This window comes from Tinamus guttatus, unplaced genomic scaffold (genome assembly GCF_059628265.1).
Source record: "Tinamus guttatus ecotype Peru unplaced genomic scaffold, ASM5962826v1 Tinamus_guttatus_pri_ptg000203l, whole genome shotgun sequence".
NCBI classification, from domain to species: domain Eukaryota; kingdom Metazoa; phylum Chordata; class Aves; order Tinamiformes; family Tinamidae; genus Tinamus; species Tinamus guttatus.
The window spans coordinates 1,539,071-1,558,100 of record NW_028288737.1 but is presented as its reverse complement, the minus strand read 5'-3'; the positions used below and the strand labels follow the sequence as shown (position 1 = coordinate 1,558,100).

The 19,030-nt window shown below is 40.4% G+C and overlaps 1 protein-coding gene across 3 annotated transcripts in view; it reads right to left on the bottom strand.

Moving 5' to 3' along the window:
- Positions 1–19,030, bottom strand: part of PPP4R1 (protein phosphatase 4 regulatory subunit 1) — a 53,078-nt gene that overhangs the window by 8,190 nt on the left and 25,858 nt on the right. For all 3 annotated transcript variants that reach the window (XM_088524069.1, XM_088524070.1, XM_088524071.1), the window contains 9 exons: positions 15,404–15,546; positions 13,587–13,733; positions 12,825–12,932; positions 12,053–12,118; positions 11,303–11,461; positions 10,486–10,616; positions 9,625–10,136; positions 4,878–5,053; positions 1,138–1,233 (listed from right to left, as the gene is read on the bottom strand). In XM_088524069.1, the coding sequence (XP_088380195.1) occupies positions 1,138–1,233; positions 4,878–5,053; positions 9,625–10,136; positions 10,486–10,616; positions 11,303–11,461; positions 12,053–12,118; positions 12,825–12,932; positions 13,587–13,733; positions 15,404–15,546 (1,538 nt within the window). The remainder of the gene's footprint in view (positions 1–1,137; positions 1,234–4,877; positions 5,054–9,624; positions 10,137–10,485; positions 10,617–11,302; positions 11,462–12,052; positions 12,119–12,824; positions 12,933–13,586; positions 13,734–15,403; positions 15,547–19,030) is intronic.

Below are 19,030 nucleotides of genomic sequence, written 5' to 3'. Positions count from 1 at the left end.
GAACTAAAATCTCCTCGTAAGAATGTGGAAGTTCAATAATTCATGAAAATTCCACCAGTAGAAGAAACAATGACATTTGGGAGCTATCTGAAAGGAAACAGACTGACCTAACAGACGAGCAGATGGATCGCTGTCTACTTGGGCAGACCAAGAAAATAAGAAATTGTGTAATCTGCTTCTCTACAAACATTCAGACTTGTAGCCTATGTAAACAGGGCACAAAGTTTGCCCATTTTAACTCATTCATAAGACGAGCATGATTGCGAATGACAACACTTCCTCAAAAATCACTGAACTATTCTTTCCAAAATCCTGTCTTTTGGAGAAGGAGAGAGAAGGAAGTCAAATTAAAAAGCTTTGGGTAAGGAGTGTAAAGGGAGAGGCTGCAGAGTGTTTAAGACATTCAATACTGCTTCCAAACTCCCTAACTACTCAGGGAAGAATAGGGAGCACCTAAAAAGCACCTAAAATAGTGAGGTGAATCCCTTTTTGTGTTCACTTTTTTTTTTAAGGTATGCTGAGGTATTTTCTTTGCCTCAGCTGTTGTTAGTTTATCTCAGGCACTAACTGTTTCCAGTGGGGTGCACGAGAACATTTCACTGACACTGAGCTGCTGAATAGCACAGCTCACGTGGGAGTGATGTTTCCACTACTGGCATCAGGGCAGCACAGTCAATACTGAACCAAGCAAAAATCAAAGTTCCCTATAAACTATATATTGAGGTTAATGAAACAAACTTCCACACCTTTTCTTTGAAAAGCTTTCATGCAGGTAAGAGGAGTTTCACTCAAAATATTTAACAAAATATCCTAATTTAAATCACAGGACAGTTTCCATAGAGAATTCAACTCAAAATTAGAGCCCAGTTGCTCTCATGTTTAAAAAAGAAAAAAAAAAAAAGTTCTCATCTCTTACACACAATTAAGACAGAAGCAACTGCTGAATGAAGCCATTATCTCTAGAAACTCTCAAGACAGCATTTTAAGAGAGGCCTATTTAAGAGGTTTTCTGTATTGTATAAAAAATACGCTACATTGAAAATGACAGGATGAAATGCAGAAAAAAATATTCGTATTTATAATAAAAATCCTGCCTATCTGGTCTATGCAGGCAAAACAAAAGTCACTGTCACTTACCTGTACTTTGGATTTTCTTTCTTCTTCAGGGCTGAAACTACTATTGGTGCTCAAATCCGAATCATTATGAATATAGTGAAGAGCAGAATCCATATTCTACTCAAGGGAAAGGAAGAAGAAAAAAAAGTCATATAAGAAACACTCAAGGATTAAACACAAGACAAACATCCAAATCCCTGCTCTCACCTCAGGGTCTTTTTCTTAGATTAAAATGATATATGTTTTAATATAAAATACATTTTTGCTATAGCCCCAAATCAAAAGGCCCCTTAGATAAATCTTTCTGTTTTAAATTTAAAACAAAAATCTCCTTTAGCCTGTGTCATTTTGGTACTTATGGAATTAAAATCACCATAGGAGATGAGCATCTTTGAGACTGATGCAGAAAATGCAACTAACACGTGTGCCGCATTGTTTGTCTCTTATGGGGAAAAAAGGGAAAACATTTACAGTGGGTTTAGCTGAATTTGCTACTCTGGATTTGTGCTAGAAAAGGTGAAAACAAAGCCATCTTTGCACTTAAGAGTGGGAATGAAGGAGATGCTCCTTTCCTAGAGGTGATTATCCCATAATCTCCTCTGCAGATGAATTTCACCTTATTATGGAGAGCCCTGGTGAGCCATCGCCATTGACATCACTCTTTGCCTCGCTCAGTAATTTTTTTTTTCTTTTTAAATTTTGGCAATCATTCAAGCATCCTGGGTACATATCTGGGCTCCAAAGACTGGGAGGTTATTTCTGAACTCTCCAGAGCAGCTGCTGCTTAATTCACTGTGGCACACTGTGCTGCTGAGAGGATGCAGTGCCACTTCCTGCGCCAGAGGAGCTTCCCACACACAAGGGCCTTCACAGAAGCAGCTGCGAGTTTTGGAAAGAGTGCAGCAAGTATCTGAGAAGTCCATTGGACTGCTGTCTGGCGGAACAGGGCGAAAGCCTTTGCCAGGGATAATCCAAGACATCTATCCACAAATACTGCAGGGTGAGCTCTCATGGTCCACATGAACTCCAAGAACGATCCTACTCTACTAACTGTGCAGATGAGCTTGACGATGACAGTTTTCAAGTAAATGAAACCATGAATGTCTAGTAAAAGGCCTCCAGGTTCTCCTCTGCCTTGCTTAGTTTAACCTTAGTCGGTTATTTTTCTTCTCTTCCACGTACTGTTTTCCTCTAAGTACCAGGTTTTAACTTTAGTCGCTGAGCTACAGTTGCACGTGCTAAAGAGGAGGCAGGGCTGCAAGGCAAACACGTGTGGCTGGGCCTGCAGCCCCAGTGCCCTGACTGCCTCGCCTAGAGCAGCAAGGGGGGCTCTAAAGGCCACAGAGGGGGAACAGACCCTCATGTGAGACTAGCTGAACGTGCCCCGCAGCGCACAACTCCACCTATAAAACCTCCAAGGTCCTGAAAACACGTCTGCAGGATTTGGGCTTGCTTTTTCACTTTGCTACTCTTCCATGTAACATGCACACACCAAACCGAGCATTACAGAGAGCCAGGACATAAAAACTCAGCAGAAAAAAAAAAAAAAAAAGGCTGAAATTTGTGTACTGGTGAATAATCAACTTTGAGATGCAAAATCTGTGCCGTGACCTATTAGTATTTTCCCCAAGGTTTCCTTCAGCCACAGTGTACGAGAGCTCTGCTCCAGAGAGGCCTGCTCTGTGCCCTGCAGCCCAGGGGCACCGGGAGGAGCGGTGCTGGTGTCCCCTGACACACAGGGGCAGCACAGCACGGGCTCCTGCCGCCTCCCACTCCCATGTTCAGGGATAGGCACTGCACTTCAGACGGATGGGCTGTTTTCAGTCTTTACTTTCTTTTCCTTCCCTTCTCCCTCCACCTCCAGCAAAAACAAAAATCAAACTCTGAATTATCCCCACTCTTCACAGAGTGCCTTGTAGAAAGCAAGCAACCTAATGAAAAATAAAGACATGTAGTTCTTGAGGAAAACAAAAAAAAACAAATCCTCAAACAAGTTTCACCTATGTAGCAGAACCATCTCTGTTCATTTTATTCCATTAGGTATTTTCATTAACACAGATAATGCTCTCTAACAGGCAACATTAAGTCCTTCAGGAGCCCATAGAGCTGCAGAAGAACAGACATAAGTTGATTTTACTTTGTGATATGTATGCAGAATTGAGTGCTGCTTCCAAACCTAAAATACTGATAAGCCTGGTTTTTCTAAAGCATGCAGTATCCATATCAACTCTTTGCTACACTGGGAATTAAAAAACACCTGTGAAAATCATAGCAGTTTTTTTTCTGCTAGAGGCAGAAATCTCCTTACTCAACAGATCACAGCTTGGTTTCCAAATTCTAGGTCACCTCCATGACATCCTTTCACTTGTAAAATGAGGACTTGATTCAGTGCCAGTAATAATCTGCCAGTTCAGTGACTGTTAAGGGCATTTCTTCAAAGAGAAAAACCTACATGTGTCAGGAAAGAATATAAACCAAGAATCTTTAGCTTTCTGTCTCCTCTGCAAAGAAAGAAAATGCAGGAACAGATCCCTCTAAACAAACACCAGCCCACTCAACCTCCAAGATTAGGAGAGCAGAGGATTCACACTATCCTGTTGAAGGTTAGAATTAGCAAGAAGCGCCAGCTAGTGCTGTTTTAAAGAAACGATCAGGGATTTTGGCAGCAGGGGGCACAGAGAAGAAGCCTGCAATGCTAAATTATGCTTGTTTATAAACAGCAGCACCCAAGCAAAGGTCACATATCACCTCCACCAAGTGCTTTGGGGCTATAAGGGGGTTGAACAGCATTGGTGCAGCATTAAAAATGACGGATCCTCATTCATTTTTTCACACTAAGATCACCAAAAGAAGCATCCACAGGCTTTTGACACTTCTCAAAACCATTTATTCTTACCAAGCTTTCTTCTCAAAATACTGTCTCTCTCTCCCTTGCTTCTCTCCTATATAGGCAACATGGCTCAACCTACTACTTGCTATGGTTTTACAGAGTATAAACTTGAGGACCACTGCTTTCTACTTAACTACAGCTTTTAATACCACCAAAGCTTGTGGCACAACATGCAATGAATAATTTCTCACCTAATACTCAGTAAGGAACGGAAATAAGACCATCAAATGCCACAGACTTGTGTGGGAGGGGAAACGGGGAGAAACTGAAGGAATAGGTGCGACAAGCATTAAAAATCTTACTGAGTGCTAGAACACACCTTCCCTTTCCATAGCCTGCACAACATCCTAGGTCACAGGTCCTAAAATCCTCCCATGCAGGCCAGTAAGCTACTGTAAAACCCTTGTACTGCGAACAAAGTACCTCTTTCTCCAGAGGATGAAAGAAAAAAAAAAAAAAAAAAAGAAAGAAAGAAAGAAAAAAAAAAAGTGTGTTGGGGAGGGGGAGGTGTTGAAGGAGGGAGGGATTAGTTTGCTTGTTATGAATAAGGCTCTGTTTTAAAGCGCTGCAATTTTATATTAGTAAACTGTGGTTGCATTCAAATGTCCTAAAATGTGATAGTCACAACAGAGGTTTCAACAGAAACAATTTCAAGAATTTACCTGGACTTGCAAAACCAAAATCACTCAACATAGCTCATTGTACTTTAGGGGTCCATGTGCAATGCCGGCCAGCAAAACCCAACATCACGCAAGAGGTGCATAGGAAGCTCCTGGCTGCAATTATTGCAGGGCCACAGACTACCGCTCTATTCCTGGAGTCCTGAAAGTCTACATGAGAAAAAAAATCCAGCACAAAGCTTTCTTCTTACCTCAACTGTGTCACCAATTAAAGGCACAATATCACCCAGGATAGGCTTAAAATTCTGTTGGTCTTTGATACTTAGGTCACTCTGTGAGTCTGTTCCCCTGCCAGTGCCAACTGTTGTCTCTTCTTGAGGATCCAAATTGGATGCTCTGAGTGCAGCAGACAACACCTCCACTTGTGCTGCATGTAAAAGAAAAATACAAGAGGCTGAACTTTTTGCCAGGCCACAAATTAACTATCAGAAGTTCACTAATCAGCTGAAGAACTAAGTGGCAGCAAATTTAGCAGTACTACTTCTTAGTAAATCCCACAACACGGACAACTCAGAAGACAGACAGGCTCATGGTCCACCCTTTTTCTTTGGCACTCTACAATACCATAGGTCAGTGAAATACTGTCTTTAAAGCAGGAAAGCCAGGAGTAAGAGCACTGCTGCAAACGTCTGTGGAATGGAACATGTGAACACTAACTTACTGACAGTCTTCTGCAGGAGTGGGGGGAAAAAAGTGAAGGAGAAAGTAATTCAAGTAAAGATTGAGAACAGGTTTATTCATACAGGAAGCAGCTGGAAATTTCAGTAGATGCATCTACGTATCCATCTCTATGGTTATTAAAACATTTCACGGGAACTTTAAAGCAAGATTTATGTAGTAAGGTCCTAGACTGAAATAACTCCTTTACAGGCAGGACACTTTATACTCCTTGCATCCTCCACATGAATAATGAAGCCTGCGCTACTTGATCTCTTCTTACTCATCTAAAGAACTAGCTCTTCATGTGTGCACTGCCATCTACTCCCTTGAAAAAAGTCCAGCGGTTTTGAGACTGCTCTGCTTCCTGCTAATTAAAAAGAGCTGTGTGGAGCAATTTACCTTGGGTACGGCCTGATCTAAGCAGATCAGGTATCAGAGGCAATCTTAGCTGCAAGCTAAGTGAATTCAGTGCAAAATGATTTACTCCCCCTGCACTTCTTTCCGAGACGGCAAGAAGCAATTTTCTGACTCGTACAATTTACTTCAGCCATCCAGAAGTTCTGCTCCTCAAAGACGAATCGCTTTTCCAAGGTTTCTCAAATGAGAAATTGTGAAATCAAATGGAAAACAATGTATTTGCATTTTTAATCTCACTTTGCCATGCTCAGTTATAGAATAGGAATGTTACCCTCTAGCCTTTTTAAAGGAGTTACTAACAAGTATTAGAATAAGAGGGGAAAAGCTGCTTATAGTTAGACTCACTTGTAGATAGCAGAAACAGATATGCAGTATATCCAACTCCAAGAAACAAAATTGTAACTCAGCACAACCTTAGCTAGCTCATGAAACACCCTGCAGGTTAACTGGTCTCTGGGTGCAGTCTGATTAACAGAAGTAAAAATGAACATTTTCAACCGAGAAGGCTGGCTCCATAACCGTGTCAAGTTTCTAATAAAATATACGACATTCTCCTGTTGTAAAATTATTTTAATTCACCTGTACTGTAGTATGTGGGAATTTTCAAGATGCTTTGCCCAGGAATGTCCTACTTCTAGCATGGACACCTTAAGCAGGCCATTTCCAGGCTTTTTCATCTTAATGGGATGGAGGCCACATGGAGCCTGCTTTCCTAGGTCTGCCCTCAAGGAGATAGGACCCAAACATGCATCTCCTCAGCTTCTTGGCATCTCTACAACCCCAAGATATGGGGATGGAAAACAAGACAGCTTTATCCTGAGCTCTCAGGGTATCATTTACTGGCAAATGCCTTCTGACTTCAGTTGCTCCTCCATGGCTCCTGTCACCAAGGGTTACTCCAATGTAGCCATTCTCAAAAAAAATGAATGTCCTTAGATACCTTCAAGTCCCAGCCAGAATGCCAAATACACAGCCATTATGTGTGTGTGTGCGCATGTGTGTGTGTGCACGCGCACACATTCCCCAAAGTTGCTGCTCCTCCCCATCTTCCACAGATCCTCCGTATAGCCTTAATACAGGCAATGCTTTGCCAGATTTTAAGCCGTATTAGCTCTATATTTCCTTTGACTTCTGCTTTAGGTGGAAAGCATTCTTCAGCAAGGAATTATTTATTTTGTTGCTTACTGTACTTGTATCTTAAAATAACATTTAGGAGTTTTAAAATTTTAAAAACACGCTTTACCTGGAATATTCTGGTTCTCAGAAAAAGGCACCTGCAAGACTTAGGTATGCGCCGAGCAGACAGTGCTCTGGGCTGCACAGGTTGGCAATGATTCCCTGCTCCTCCCCTTTGCCAGGGCTTACGGAGGTACCCCTAGCTCTCTGCTTCTGCTGTCTCTACCTATCTTTCCCTATGTATCTGCATCTCCCACACATATCTATATCACCTAGCTATCAGTTCTTACTAAATCTCCCACAACACATGCAAGAAAGTGAGGAACGAAGCAACTCAGCACAACACAAAAGGGTGAGATCGGAGACTTATGAACAAGAGGAACAGCAGAAGCCAGACAGGAAGGGATATTAAAGCAAGAGAAGTAACCAGGACTGGAAATACCTATGGAGAAGGAGATAAGAGTGCACAGATACGGTATTTGCCACATGATAACCAGCTGAACTCCAGTTCCAAACCTTCCCCAGTCCTTCCAGGGACTCTCTGAGACAGCAGCTGGCAAGAGGGCAATCACCGACCTCTACTGACTGTGCCACAAAAGACAAGAGTTTATTACCATCGCCAGCTAATCCCAAGCGCTGTCATCAAAATCCAGCCTTACCATTTTGAAGTCCTGCCAGTAAGGCACACCACTAGGGTTTCTCACAACACAGTATCATTTTGTCTTTAATGTGGAAAATACTTTCTAAAACAAAACACGTTACGATGAGCATGCTCAAGTTGCAAAATCAAATTCTGAGACATTAAAAGAGGCAAGAGTTAAGTTGTTCAGACAAGCTTAACCTTACTGACATGTGCATAATGTCACATGCTGCAGTGTCATCCCCAAGCCTCACTTTTGCTAAGTCCCTCCCCACCTCAGCTGATGAGCACTAGGGGTGTCTGTCCCACCTGCTATAGGAAGAGAAGACCTGCAGCTGCAAGAGCTCTGCAGCAGAGCAGGTCTCTGCTCCACCTGTCCCAGGGCTGGGAAAGCCAGGCAGGCAGTCAACAACACTGCAGCCTTCTCGCTGGGTAGCCCATTAAGTGGCTGTGGACCTGGAGATTTTGGATAAAATCACAGAATCACAGACTGGTTGAGGTTGGAAGGGACAAGTGGAACACCACCTAAGCAACACGGGCTTGTTGCAAAGTCCCTGCACCTCAAGTATTTCAACAGAAAAAATAAAGAACAGCCAAGGAGAAAAAAAAAAAACCAAAACAAGCAGCCAGGCAGCGAGTACAGGCTCATGGTGCGTGTTACATAGGGCTTCATTCAGTACGCAGGCTTAGCCAAGTTAAAGGTTTTGGAGGGAAAATAAAGGTGATTGAGTAATTAAACACCCCCTCCCCCAACCACACAAATCAAATGGTACTGGCAAACCTTTCAAATCTTTCCTAGTTTCTTGCAGGCACTTGGAATTCATGGCATTGGCAAGATAAGCGCAGTTTTCTTCAACCGAAATGCACACATAAGTCAACAACAGCTCAGAGAACCTCTTTACACCCACTGAAAGAGCAGCAAAGTAACTGCTCTGAAACAAAACACTGACACACGCAAAACAAACAACCACACAGAACAGGTCTGGATGTACGAATACTACCCTTTAAAAACCTCCCCTCAAAATATTAAAGATATGGACAGAACAAGGTTTTAGAGACAAACATGAATTGCAATGAGAGTTTTTCACAGTAGGTTTCAGAGACTCTGAATTTGAATAGTGGCATCATGAGCAAAACTGATGTTTATTATCATCTCATTCCTTTGGGAGAAAGAGTGCTCACACAGTACTCGAGACAAAAGTTAAGAGTTTTACCTGCTGATTTTACAAGGGATTAACTAGAGGCATCCTGTATAGATTTATGATGCTTTTAGCATATCATCCAGCTAACAGAGTAAAGAAAAGTTCAAAGCAGTATCATTTTATTCCAAAATGCCCGTTTTCAACACTTCACTCATTTTTTCTTCCTGCTATTTTCTGCTACAGAAATTTGCTTTCCATTTTCGATTCTCCAGCCCTCGAATAATACTGCTCTCTTCCTCAACAGTAACTCTGACTTCGTGTCTGCCACCCTTGAGCGTGAGGTGCCTAAAAACCTACACAGCATGAGTGCCAAGACAAACATTGTGCCTGTAGGTAAGTATGAAACAGCCCAGGATGTGTCGCTGAGGTACTCCTCCATCAGCTATTCTGGCAAGGCCCTTCTCCACGCCTCAAAGGGTTTTACAATGGTTTTACAATCTACACTTACTTCAACAACTCAGTTTGAATCATTTGTCAGAAGAAAAAAAAAAAAAAAGAATTCAAAGAAAGCTTACACCATTGAACCACCTGTATGATTATAGCATCAACACAGGCTGTCAGAAGTTTACACACTAAAGTCTGACCAAATTGCATGTGCACCCAACATGATTCTTTATGGAAAGAATCATACTACTTTTTAAAAGCTTTCCCAAAATACAAGTTCTCTTTTGGTTCATCATCACTTTTCCTCAATCAAATCAAAGTAGATATAATCTCTCTGGGGACCAGGAGAAAGTACTTTCATTGCCTGCTGTTAAGAAAGCCAAAAGTTGAAGCTCAAACTGCTAAAGAAGCACATGTGAATTTCCAAATATTAAAAATGCTTCAGAATCTTTACTATACCTTTAACATCTGGATCATCTATATGGGGTTCCAAATTTTCTATCATTTCTTCCAACTCCTTCCTTGTTGCCATGGGAATGTTTGAGGACACTGGCATAGTGAGTTCCTGAATTTCTCTGTTGAGTATTATCTCAGAAGTCTGCAGAAGCTCCAAGTCAATATCTATTTCAGGAAGTGGAGTCCTCCAGAAATGGAAAGAGTTATATAATTCCTGCTCTGAGAGAGAGGTTTCTTGTGAACTCACACCAGCCTCCTGCAGTCCCGCTGTGCAATGGTGAGAGCCTCGCTCGTTCTCATCAGCCATTTTCCCACAAGGCTCTGAAGTGCAATGAAAGGATGACTCAGACTGGAAATCCGTTTCCCTCTGCGAGCTCTGTGTCATTGAATTTTGATCTTCCATGGCATTGTCAAGTTCTGGTGCAAATTTGTCATTACTGACATGTGAAGACGGATCCTCTGTCCTATTGTGCTCATCCTCTGTTGTGACTTCTTCTGCAGTCCTGATCTGTTCACTGTGGAACACAAAAGCAAACAGACCATTTAGAAGGCAAGCATACAGAATATATACAAGTCAAAAACATAGATGTTTGTGAAAGTTCATACTCGTGCTATGAGCTTTTTATTTATGGAACTAGATTTGCTCACAGCATATATCCTAAATTACTGAATAGCCCTGCATTTTCACTACATCACTGAAAATTATAGCAGTCCTTTTAGTAAGACAAAGTTCTTGTCTTTTTTTTTTTTCTTGAAGTTACCAAGAGAGTCAATTTATATAGGAAAACTGACTTTTTTTTTTTTTTTTAAGTTGTCATTCACATAGGGAGGGAAAAAAATCTGCAAAATTGTTAAATCCCTTACCCATTTTCCTGTGCAGAACCAAGATCCTCTGGGTTTTTACCATCTTCTTCTTTAAAATACTGGCCACTGCTGGATGGGTTAGCAAAAGTTGATATGAAAGGTCCCAGAGACTGAAAGGCAGCTTGGCGGACCTAGTGGAAGGGGTCCCATTAAAAACAGATCACATAAATACTGCTGTGTCCTAATGGACATGAATAATGCTATTAGAATACAGAAGGGTCATGAGTCTACTGTAGAAAGCAAGAACAGAGATATCCTTGGAGACAGTCAACCACACAAACTACATAAACACATATAAACTACACATAAAGCACAGGCTGCAACCAAAGAAACCATTTCTATTTCTGATTAATTCTGCTCGATTCTGACCTGCATGACTTTGCAGCATTCAAGAACACAAATTTGCCTATGCAACTATCTTTCCGTTCTGGGAAGCAGGATGCTTACTAATAAAATAGTGTTTAAAAAAAAAGACTTTCAAGGCAAGCAAAGGAGGTGGTAGAGAATCTAAAGAAGGATAAATAAATCACATCTAATTTTCACTTATTTTGATAACTTTTAGTAATGTTAAGTTACAGGCAATTTTAAGCTAAGAAAAGCTGTCCCAGTGACACAGATATTTGTTTTGTTTTTGTGTGCAACGACGTCATGAAACCCTTCAGCATACTGACAAACCTATCATTCTGACAATAATCTTCCATCAGGTACATGAAACAAGTTATGTTCTCCATACCCACGGGAAAGAGTTCCAAATGTAGTACCACAGTAATATCCTCATGATACAACAGCTATTTAAGAATCAGAAAGCAATTCTTACCCATCGTGACGGATCACTAATTAAATTAATAAAAAGCGTTGACAATTTTGTGCGTCGGACTTCCTGCGATGTTGCACAAGACACTGCCATGAAGCACTCGGCACAGGCTTTCCGAACTCCCCACACGTTATCAGAACAGAGCTGGAAAAACCTCGGCAGCTGTTCAGAACACAGTGAGTAAGTCTGCAAGTCTTAACAGGTAGCACTTGTTCCAAGGCAAGTGCTTTTCTCACATTCATTTCCTTCATCAAGTTCCCTGCTGTCAGTCACATACACATTAGTTTAACACTTACAAGACAAAGAACACACATTCAACAGCACCACCCTTTTAATTAGTTGCCCTCATATGACTTATGGATACAGGCAAGAATGTGCACCAGTCTGAAGAATAGTCAGAAAATTCCTCACCTATTCATTTAAAAAATAAATAAATGGGACATAAACAATATGAATGCAATAACATTATACCTATCAGAGAGCACTCTCCTAGCTCCAGGACTGAACACCCGCTAGCTCCAGTTTGTGCGACTTAGTAAGAGTTCTGCATTCACTTTAGTCTTCTACAAGATTTTGTAAGCTCCACTGTAACCAAAATTGAACGTATTTGTACCAAATTGAAGAATCCCAGCGTTTTTGTCTTGCCTTGTTAGGGGAATGTAGCCGTTATCATTTTAGCAGCCCTTCTCTCTACCCTTGTGCAAACCCATTACTGACTTGTATTAAAAAAGAATCCTGTAAGAAACTGCTTACCAGCATTTCTTCAGTGGCTTGCTGCCCAACCACACTGCAGATATCTCCAAAATTGGCTGCACATACCTTGTAGAGAAAAAGCAAGAAATAAACTGCTAAGCAGCAAACAAAGTCAAAGGAAAACATAAACATCTTTTCAAGCCAAACAAAGTAATTTCTGGGGCTAACTCAGAATTAGCCACTTCCTTATTCCAAAATCTTCTACGATCAATGAACTTTTTTTTTTTGATCTTTAATGCTTTATCAGTGTTTTTTAATCATGAAGGAACCACCCCAACAACTAGGGGAAAGGCAAGGAGGATAAAACACATTAAAAGTGCTGTCAAATGAAACACCACAAATATTTTAGAGGTAATAAGGTTCGCAATGAATAGCACCATGAAAACACAGCACACAACACCTAAATTCCATGATGGCCTAATAGCTTATTTCATCTTAATGACAATCTTTACATCTGTACACAGAGCAACGAGCTCAAGTAGCTGATATTCTATCAATTACGGGTGGTGTGCATTTTCACAGCTACCTCAACAACCATAAGGACAAAGAGCTTTCTAAAAAAAATAAGAGCACGGACTACAGACCACAGCTCAGCATCAAATATAAAATCTGCGGAAACGTGAGCCACAGAGAAACCCCACATCTTTCACTTTACAGTTGCCACAGATGACAGCCAAGAGGAAAAAAAAAAAAACACTTCAGACATATGCAAGTTTTAAGCTGATGACACTTCTAACACAGCTGATCTGAACCAGACAGTGATAATTCATACCTTACGAACATGAAACATTCTGCAGTCACAGCACATCTCACAAAACCTAGGCAGAACAAGTCTTTCCGTGATGTCCTTTCCCACCATAGAGGCCATTTTGCACATTATCTAATGGCAAGACAGACACTGGTTAGGAATGCCCGCGCAACACAATGTCAAGTCAGTTTTACAGAGGATTACACAGAGGATTTTTACATTTACTTTGCATTCCGATATATATTCATTTTATTGAAAAATGTGAAAACCATGCCCAGAATCCAGAGTTACCAAAATTGTACTTAAGGAAAACAAGCTGCTCATTACATTTTTCAATTAAATATTAAAGAAAAAAATCAATAAAGGGAACAGATACAAAGCACAGGCCAATAACGCTCAAGCTTTAAGGAACTTCCACTGATGGAAATTTTCCATGCATTCAATATAAATCCCACCAGTAATAAACAAACAAGCAAAAAACCAAAAAGCCAACAGCAGCGCTTTGACAGTAAATAACATTTTTCTCTTGTGCTGTCCTGTCCAGATGGTTTCTTTTTTTGTTGTTTTAGGGGGATTTTTTTTCTATCCCCCAAGGCAAACATAAGTTATTTAACTCAAATCCAACCTTGACTGATTGTAAAACAGCATGGAAAGGTCTTCAGATTACTTATGAACAGCCATACAAATTTTAATAACACCACATTGAGGAGGTTGTTGGAGACACTTAAGCATTAATAAAGTTCAAATAAACTTCAGACTGTGTAATTTGGTATGGCTTTTACTTACTGCCACAGCTTCCGTCTTCACATCATCATTGCTGTCTGGAGCTGTCAGTTCTATGAGAACAGGACATACTTTGGTCTCCACATCGTATCTCTCTATGAGTTCTTGCTCCAACAGAACTAGCAATGCAGCCTGGCTTGTTTTTCTTACCTATGATAAAAAAGACAAAATTTGGCTGAGGAGTTTAAGGAGACTTGGGAACAGGGGGAGAGACAGAAATACGGGTCCTAGCATTTTGAAGTTTTACTTCTACACTGTCACACACCTACACAAATGGGATTGAGAGAGAGTGCACATACATTCTTAAATTATTTTTTCAAACATTTTGTATTTGGGGGGAAAAAAGATTAAGGAACATGTGCATATTGTAAATTAATGCAATGCTATTAAAAAAGTGTCTGCCTACATATTTCCTAGAAGACAGTGCAGCTGGGTCAAGAAAAAGCAGTCACAGAAAAGCTAATGCAGTACATAAAGAAAAGCTACACAGCAAATAGGGAATAACCCATTGCTATAGAACATGGGTTTTACCAAACCTCCTTTTTCTGAGATAACGGAGTCTGACTGATAAGTAACTGCATTTATTTTGAATATATTTTACTTATGAAAGACAATTTTGCTCAACCTCACATGACATATATATATGTACACACAAAAATGATGTAATCATTTTTAATTAACTTTGTACAGGCTAACTACTAGCTCTCAAAAAGTAATGCAGAAGTAAGAATTATGCAATAGGATTGTTTCTAGACCTCAGTATTATTCATTATCTGTATCCTTAGAAGTGACAAATGCAAGGTCATGCATCTGCTTAACATCTGGAAGAAATTCTAAAGTTAGCATCTGATTCATAAGTTGGTGGAGTTACGGAGAGCAAGCTACGTAACTTGAAAATACAGGCTTATTTGTACTACACAAACTTATTGATAAATCTAGGTCATGCATCTTGGAAGGAAAAAACATTACATAAGCTGAGGGACTAGACTGTATTCTGCAATGCAGCAATTTTGAAAAGACACTCTGAAATCACTATTTGTAAGCAAACAATCTAAATGAGCTATGAAATGTCAACAGTGGTTAAGAGGATGAACGGAATAATTGACTATATAAGCTATACATCAAGCAGAAGTATGGTGGCTGTATTATAAATGAATTAGCGAAACCACTACTTGAAAAATATGCCTGGGTTTGGTACTTGTTCTTAAATACTGAAAACCTGGAAAGGGGCAAGAAAAAAAGTGACTCAAATTCAGAGGCCTAAGATACACATCCTTCCAGTAACATACCACAGAGGATTAATTTATTCCATATTCACTGAAATGACTTGGGAAAGCCCAGAAAAAGCTTTAGGCAAGCCAATTCAGAAATGCAGAGACATAAACCATACAAAGCTCAGTGCAAAACTGAGCTTTCAAAAACAGAATTGCTGGATTGATACACAAACAGTTGGCCATGCAGGCAAGTAATGGCCTTAAAAATGGAATTATATGAAGAAATATTCTTTTTTTTATATAGTTACCTTTTTATTTATCTATTTACAAAGAACATAACATGTGAGCTTAGGAACTTAACTGTTTTTTATAGAAAAACGTAATACCACAAAAGCATCCCTAATAAGACACAGAATTCAGAGAAAACCACATAGCTACAAAAAAAGAAATCCAACATTTTTCAATTAAGTTAAAAGTGCAATGTATTTGAAGTCATTCATAACCCAATTTACTTCAACATATGAAACACTTGCATGATCCTAAATTATTTAACTTCAAAAGTGCACACTGGGTATTTTCAACTAGCTATTTCTGAAAGACACTCACCTGGTTATTCTGGTCTGCGAGGTATCGTACTACAATAGGAAGTAAGTATTTGGAAAAAGCGTATGGGATTGAAGGTCTGTTTTCTTGACAAAACATAGCAATATGAGGTACCTGTTCCATCAGTTCTGCCCGCACGGTTGGCTCTGTCAAGGGCAAAAAATAAATAAATAAATAAAAAAGAAAGAGACAGAGAGAGAGAAAAAGAGAGAGAGAGGTTACCAAGTAAACTTTCTGAATATACTTTGTACAGTCTTGTATACAAACCATGTTCTGAAGTTTTTATGGTGGTATTTTTATGTGGAGTTTCTACAGATCCAAGTACAAGGACATTACATATTGCTGAACTGCTACAAGAAGTCCATACACTCAGTAAAAACTAAATTAAAAAAAAGGCAACCTACTAAGAATTATGAGAGTCAGAATCTTTGTTGAAACTCCCTACAGCCACCACCTACTTGTGGAAGTAACAGCTAAGCACAAGGTCAATCTGATACCAATCCTATCATGAAAAGGACTGATGAAACTCCTCACCACAGCCTTTCTTATAAGAAAGTCCTTTGCTTTTTAAGGCTACTGATATTTTTGTCAGATTGAAAGAGTCATGTATCTTTCCGGCAGATTCTGGAAAACCTTTTAGGGTTCTTTTCCATCACAAATTTGGTGACCACTTCAAAAATACTGTTTTTTTTTAATTGAGAAAATGATACAGTCACTATTTGATTGAATCCTGATCCCTGCAGAATGAGCACATCTGTTTAGAAGACGAGAGGGGAAACATAAAAGCGTGAATTAAACTAAATCCCAGCTCAATATTAAAAGCATCTTCAGTTTAAGCACTGGGTAATCACAGGCCTATAATCCATTTGTCAGAAGAAGAAAAAAAAAAAAAAAAAGATGGGGGAAGAGGAGAAAAAGAGAGAGAAGAAAAACACATCGAAACTCCTTTCCAACCAAAGTGTGTGGTATTTTTGTCCTTACATAATCTGCAGACATCTGTAGTTACTATCAGAGAATTGATGTAATGAAAAGCCATCAATTACTCTCAAGTTACAGTAATCTAATTTACAATATTAGTACACGTAACATTAAGTAGATAAGCTCTAGACCAAAGCTGGTAAATTTGTTATTTTTCTCTTATGCTAAATTCTGGTCCTTTTACATGTCAAGGCCTCATCTATTTACTTTTGGAAGAATGGTTTTGAAATGTGAAAAGGGAGGGAGGTTGGGTTTTTTTAATTGTTAGTTTTTTTGGTATCAGGAAAGTGCTTCTTTTATCTCCATAAAAACTTGCCCAAAGATGGCTCACCTGAAAGACCCTGAAACACTCTCTGTTTCTGTCTGCTCAGTACCTGACAGGTTACAGCTCCGACAATTTAAAAGTCGGTCTCACAAAACACATTTTGGGTTCAAGAAAGCATCATCACTGTGGAAAGACTAACCCCTCTCCCAAGAACAACTCTCTTGGATGCACTGTGGATGAGTCATGTTGGAGAGGTTATTCCAGCACTACCAGACTAAGCTGATCGCCTCCTCCTCCTCCACCAAGAAACCAAAAAAAAATCGAGCACCTAAGGACAAGACAGGCTTCCTGTAACTCCCTTCCTACCAGCCAGGAAAATCAACTGAGAAAACGCGTCCAACTCAAAGGCAGAGCGCACGAAAGCTACAAAAGGAGGTGCTGAAGCACAGCTAGGAAGGGAAACAGGATAACAAGGAACGAACAGGCTGGACGAGGAGGGAGGGAGGGAAGGCTGAGCAGCAAGTGACAACAAAGTAAGACCCACAGCTAAAGAGAAGGAAGGCTGGAACTTGCCAGACCAGAACGTGCTGGAGGCAGGACCCAATGCCAGAACTGCAGGGATTTGTTGCCCCCTTTCCCATAAGGCTGCTATTTCCAAACATGCCCAGGATGTGATGAAAGGGTGCAGCAGGCTTGTGTCAGTAGGGTGTCTCTCTCGTTTCTTCGGAGCCCTGCTTCATTCCCTGCAGCAGGAGTAAAACAACAGCTATCTACCGAGAGGGGGGCTATGGGATGGGAGAAGCGAGGGCACGCGTGACTAAGAGTGTGCGAGAAGTTTGGCCAGGCTACGTTTGGCAGCAGCGCTTCTTAAATTGCTTCTGAACTTGCTTCTGGCCGTCCCCAGCCTTCTAAAACCCAGGCTCACAGCTATCTTTTCCATCATGCCAAAGCAACCGCCTGAGCAGCCAGTCAGCAAAGCATACCGAAGAACTGATGGGGCTGATGCAGCTCCTGCCCCACACCGGTAGCGCCACTGGTAGTGAGAACAGGTTCTTAGATTGGCTCCTCAGTGCAGTCACACACCTGTCAAGTATCAGAACTCTCTGATGGTAGAAGCAAGCAAGCAGAGCAAAAAAAAGCCAAGTACTGTTGAGTGGGAAACGTGATCTGCTCCTTTGCCCTGTGTGAAGCAGTGTAAAATGCTTAAGCCAAACACTTCACAGACTGATATGCTAATATCAAACTCTGTGCCTTCACTGCTGAAGACAGAATACTCACCACTGCAACCAAAAACAGAAGCTCTGTATTCACCTGAGCAGCTCAAGCACTCAAAAGAGCCTTACAGTTTTGACCCCAATACATACACATTGATAAATTAACAGCAATACTTCCTTTCCCCAAATTGGCTAGATTTGTTGTGAAAAATCTATTAATATATTTAGCTATGAGGCACTCCAGTAAGTCAGCAACAAGTATCAAAAGTGTAAGAGAATTTAGTTTATCTGTTTATCTGTTTAGTTTATCTGTTACACATTGGTTAAGAGCAGCCACACCGCATTAATGAGACAGGAGAGCGGCCCACAGTAAGTGGGCACCTACCTGCCGAGCTCCTGAGCACAGGCAGCCCATGCATTTAAAGATCTGTAAAACTCGCATGTAGAAATGACGCAGAGCAGTAGCTCTTACCTTTCCTAGCTTTGAAGGACATGGAAACTCTGTCATCTGGGTAAGGTTAATTAAAAGCAAACACACACTGCCTGTGTAATGAAACACTATACTTTGCTATCAAAAAAAAAAGCACTTATACTGTTTTGGGAAATTACTGTTGCAACATAAGAATCTGAACTCTAACTTTTCCAATTTAAGAGCTCAATTCTTCCAAATACTGGAGCATACGCCCAAGTGTGCATTGAATAGAGTCTAACCCTCTGGGCAGATGGGATTACAGTAGAGGTTTTTTGCGCTGTGTCTCCGAAAGAACCTAACAGAAATGCCAGAGACTTTCCCTAACGATACAGCCCTCTTGCATTCCCATTACTTATTCCTCAGCTTCCTCTTGAGGAGTTCAGCAACTCTAATACAGATTCCAACAGGCTTTAGCGCCTGACATCGTATATGCCGGTTCAGCTTAAATTTGTATGTTTTTTTTATAACCAAATTTATGGCTCAGTCATCAACACAGGGAATTGTTAGAGGTATCAGCTAAAGTTATTACACAAAGTTTCTATAAGCACAGGCTCCTCCAACTGGGGAACACATCTATATTTTTGCACTGCAATATAAACAATATAAACAAAATGTGGGTGGAAAAATTCACATTATGATTAGAAGTTCCTACATTAGGCTCTCTGGAAAAAAATACTGTGTATGATTAGGCTCTCCATAAC